The sequence below is a fragment of the Bidens hawaiensis genome, unplaced genomic scaffold, assembly GCF_021521415.1.
Source record: "Bidens hawaiensis isolate Kalapana, Puna unplaced genomic scaffold, B.hawaiensis_p1.1 tig00022561_1, whole genome shotgun sequence".
In the NCBI taxonomy this organism is placed as follows: Eukaryota; Viridiplantae; Streptophyta; class Magnoliopsida; order Asterales; family Asteraceae; genus Bidens; species Bidens hawaiensis.
Genome location: NW_027493520.1, coordinates 17,255 through 22,607, shown reverse-complemented (window position 1 = coordinate 22,607; position 5,353 = coordinate 17,255). Strand labels below are relative to the sequence as shown.

General features: G+C 34.1%; 1 protein-coding gene across 1 annotated transcript; it reads left to right on the top strand.

Annotated features, from left to right (window-relative positions):
- The first annotated feature begins 324 nt into the window (after window positions 1–324).
- LOC143565877 (putative mediator of RNA polymerase II transcription subunit 26c) lies at window positions 325–1,224 on the top strand. The gene is made up of 2 exons (XM_077052720.1): window positions 325–735; window positions 823–1,224. Exons 1-2 carry the CDS (start codon window positions 325–327, stop codon window positions 1,222–1,224), a joined length of 813 nt encoding a protein of 270 aa, XP_076908835.1.
- Window positions 1,225–5,353: the final 4,129 nt, after the last annotated feature.

Genomic DNA, 5,353 nt, shown 5'->3' with positions numbered 1-5,353 from the left:
ATCTTTTGTCGAGTATAATAATTCTTATTGAGTGAACCGACTAATAATTAACGAGTAACTAAACAAGATTATGATATCATTTAAATTAAAATAACTTAACTTAGGAAATGATTATACCGTTTAATTTGTATGTGAATATCTTATCTCGACTCCGAGATTATAGCAACTTGTAAGTTGTAAGCTAACTCTTGAGTTTCCATAATTATATATAGTATATATGCATCTCCTCACACCGTCACAACGTAAAACAACAAATTACAAATAGCTACTGCTACTTTTTCATTCTCCTCCATTTAAAATTCTTGAAATCATATCGATCGACAAATGGGTTCGGAGTTTATTAAGGTTAAAGCCGTTCTTGATCGCATTCAAGAAACACAAGAAGAGACAAGAACGATCGCCGAGGTTTCAAGAATCAAAGCCGACATTCTTGATAGTGCGTATAATGTATCTGAAGGCGTCATCTTGCGTGACTTGTTGTTGAAGCTAAAGCAAATGGCGGTGTCTATGAAGGTTCTTGAAGCATCGAAGATCGGAGTGACTGTTAGCGGACTTCGTCATCATTCATCCAAAGATGTTAGGCATGCCGCAAGAAGCCTCGTCCGTGCATGGAGACTTATTGTTGACGACTGGATGGATGCTAATGATAATAATAACAATATCATGCCTGTTTGTCCACAAGAAGTACCGGTGGTGCCAACAAAGATCAGTCAACCGATCATCGAGAAAGCAACTGTGCCAACGAGCAAATAAGATGGAGGAAAACCACCGGTGGCGGTGCCAAGAAAGACTAATAATACTGCTACTGATCAAACACCAAAGCGTGTTGTTGATTTAATAAGGAGGCAGCTTAACAGGAGACGATTAGGGACGGCTGTGGTGGAGAAAGAAGTCAAGATTAACAAACCATCAACAGTTGTGGAAAAAGATCATAAGAGTACTACTGTTGAAACCAGGAAGATGCAAAATCCGACAAAATCTGCTGTTGGTCAGTTGAAGACTAATTTGGAGAAGGAACTAAGTGTTGAAGATCGGAAACTTGAAGCCGCAAAAAGAAAGATGCACGAATGTTATGAGGAATTAGAAAACCGCAAGAGACAACGAAGAGTGCAGGTGATCGAGGTGCATGACATGATGAGGTTGTGCTTGGCTCCCAAGTACGGAGGCGGCAACAGGAGGTTTGGCAATAAGAACATGAGTCGTTGTGTTGGCTTAGTAAGATGATCATGATCATATAATGTATATGATGTAATTGTCTACCGTTTAGACCATTATTAATTGGTAGCAACTTTTGTTTGTGATTCTTTCAAGTTTAATATTTCTATGAATTGAAATCAAATGGGTGTTAACAATTAATGTGGTGTGACTTATAATCTGATTATGGGAATGAACACTTAATTAGTTTTGAAAGCATTAATCACTTATTACTATAGAATTTTTATGTTTATTTTAGAGCATTATGTGAACTAGTTATAATTATTGGGTCGACGGATATGATGCATAAATATGATATTAATGTTACATTAATTCAGATGGGTTTAAAACTTGATCGATTAGTTAACTAATACCTGTCTTGTTTATTGATAATAAATAAACTTGAGTTGTTTAAAAGAAAAAAAGTAACAATTTTTTAATCTGGGAATTGGCTTCATAAACTTTTGGGTGCAATGTATTTTCAGAATTACTAATTAATAAATGATTATGAGAATGTAAGAAACATAAACAAAAAGAAATGGATTTAAATACCATTGGACTTGCATCACAAAAACATATTGTGACTATTGTATAAATTTATTTGAGTCATGAACTAATGTGATCATGAAGTAATGCATGGGCTTAACTATTTGTTTGATCCACTATCTTATAACTTTATTTAAGATTGTAGCCCACAATAAAAATAAAAAAAAAAGGAAAACACATAGTCTAACATCCGGTTGTAAAATTATAGTATTATCGTATTTGATCCAATAGCAATCAAGTATTTGTAGGAAATGATTTTGAGAATTCACCCAAATAAATTAAGATAATAGAAAGTGATACATCGATGATAAAAACCCGCATCCGGGGATGATGTTCCAATAAGATTTGCACTTCCCAGATGATGTCAGATGCCACTCGGTGGGTACTCTAAACAAAGTCATAAAATAATATATTATACAAGTCAATGATGACGTCAGCACTGACTTCTTGCTTGCTTCTCCAGCCACTAAAATGCGCCATCTGGTAATAATAATAACTAGTGATTTACTCTCTCGGCAAAGGTAGAATGCCCATCTATTTGGTAATCTGCACAGTGCATGCTGTGTATCCAACCTCAAAGCTCCCCACAAATGACCACAATTTTTTTGAGATATTACAAGTTAGAGTAAACAATTTAATTCACTTTTAAGGAAATGGTTAAACCATCAAAACAAAATCGGGGATCGCTTAACTTGTATAAGTTTTCCCATGAAATACAACCTGCAGTTCACGCGTTGCGGCAAAAGCATTACTTAGTTAACATACGGAATATTCGTTAATGATTTAGAAGACGTGAGTTGCAAGAAGGAGAACATAGAAACCAAAAGAAGAAAAAAGGAATGTTGCAGCAGGCTAAAAGTTAATATCCTATTTCATTTCCTACAATTTAATACACAAAAGCAGCATCCGACTTCATTTATATAGACGTATTATAAATGAGATGTTTGACTTGAGTATGTGCTTTTTAAGAAATTAACATAGCTAACATACTTGGAAGCTCCATTGACCGGACCAACAGTTTAGGATGGTCCCGGCCTCTCAAAAATGACTCGGAAGGACAAAGTTAGACACTACTGAAAACACATTATTTCAAGACCTGTGAATAATTCACTATTATTGTGGTAACATAAGCCTGATTAATAGACCCGACATAGTGTAAGTCAAGCTGTCATCACCCGTTAGTATTAAGATGACCTGCACATTCAAAGCAAAGGTTATTTTAGTACGTAACAACTACAGTTTAAATGAAGTGTAAACATTGACTTCTCCTCAAAAACAATATTATTATAACTAAAATCAAAAGTAAATGAACCTAACATGTAGATTCATACTTGTGTAAAGCAAACAATTGTACCCTCAAAAACACTAACTGAACATATGGTGAAACAATTTTCTGTAGCCAACATAATGTACAGGGTTATAGAACTCACAAACTACTTATGTCAATGGAGATTTGTATTGAGTTTTTGTAGTGATGTCTCGCACTTGTGTTGTTCAATAATTCATCAAGTTACTTCCTATGTAGGGCAGTGTAAACCAACAGTCAACGGATCCGAAGTTCATGTTCTTTCGTTAACTTAAGCTTTCATCTAGGGGTTTGCGCGCTTTATTAGCCTCAACAAAATTAACCAATTACTTTTTGGTTAATTGGTTCGGATTGTACGGTTAATATTTCGGTTAATAATAAGTAAATCAAATTTTCGTTAAAACTTTTACTTAGAAATACTTCAAAATGGATGCATAAATACATGAAATAAAAGTATAAATACATTAAGTGGAGATGTATATACATGAAATGGATAAAAACTTACATGAAATGGTTCGGTTCGGTTAACCGAGGGTGCGAAAATAACAGGTAACTGATTTTCAGTTAATTCAGTTATCAGGTAATTTCGGTTCGGTTATTGCTTACCCTGTCACAAACAGCTAACCAAACGGAATTTCTCGTTCGTGAACTATTCACGAGCACAAGCAAAACAACACAAATAATGTTTCATTTGATTTGACTAATCGAGAAAGTCAATGTCAATGGTTCGATCCGGCTATCAAGTTTGTGTTGGTGTTTTCTTTAACATTTATATTCATATGTTAATTTTATATTTAAGTTAATTATATAAGACTCATATATATTTTTGTTTTATAGTTACTAATTTTGTTTAAATGTGTATGATAAGATTACAAGGGTAATTGAAAAGTATTAAAGACTTTAAAGGAACATAAAGTAAAGAACATAAATGGTCTTACACGAGCGTAAACGGAAACATTATGGAACATGTTCATTTATTAAACGAACAAACTTCCTGCCGAACCATTCATGAGCAGTTTGCCGAACCCATTATCTTGCAGCTGTTACACCTTTGTTTTCTTGATGTGTTAGATGCCTGTTGAAAATCAATTTGCAGTTAACACGTGATGTGTTTTAAGTGTCTCGATGGGTTTTTCATTATATAACTGGAGACGGAGAGTCAGGTGGTGGCCTTTTAAGTGTTGTTTCTGTTGACGACTAATGTTGTGTCTTTTCATAAGCTCATTTGCAGATGGCACTATTGTCCTTGGGTTGCAATGATCTCTTCTAAGATGACTCTTGTGTCTATGTGGCCTCGTTTCTTGACCATTTCTTCACAGGTTGTTTCAAGCATGTCGTTCATGGCTTCATGACAGAAAACTGCTTTGGTGGTTGTGTCTTTGACTGTGATGATGGTGTTTACACAATACGTACAATTACAGATTGCGTACAATGTTATATAAACGATAAACAACTTCATATGTGTGTTAAATGACGATTAATGATATGGTCTGTAATGTTACTGCGCTGACCATAGTGAAATTGTAGACCCCTTATGACTTAGAAAGTCAAAGTGCATAAAATACTGCCCTTACCATAGTAAAATTGTATACTAGTTTGAGTTCGGCAATGTTAAAATTTAGCATTTACTTTTGTTGTATCGTAAGAAGCTAATTTGATTTGGTGAGAAATGGCGTATGCGTGATTACTAAAATCCCTTTTAGCCTCATAACTTGATATCTCGATGGACTCTTCAAAGAATAAAAAAGCAGTTAGTATTAACTACAAATGCCAAAGCTGATTGTTCATTACAATATATGACCTATATTGGTTACATGAATATATTCGATATGTAAATCTAACATATCGAATAGTATTATTCATTCTAAAGTTAAGATAATTTAGTAAGCACAACCATTCAAAAATTAACTCTTTAATAGAATTCAAAATACAACCATTCATAAAATAACTGTTAAAAGTGATAATTTAGTTTGCGGACCAACTCAACCCGTTTGACTTTTATGCAACCGACGGGCGATAAAAAAAGAGTGTAAAGGCATTCACGCGGCTCATTGTTGCTTGTATAACTATTTAAACAAACTCAATAGTATAAAAGGTTAGACACACCACATCGCGATCGCGACCGCAAAGCATGTATGCATATTGATAGTCCAATATGCATATGAAGGTCAAAAGTTTTCTTTTCAGCCTGTCTTTTTCCCCAATTCTCAAACCAAAACATCTCCGCCCAATTTTATAGCTTTCTTAAAGTTTTAAACTTGATTTTGAATCTAGCATTAACATTATAAAAAATGTAATAAATTAAAG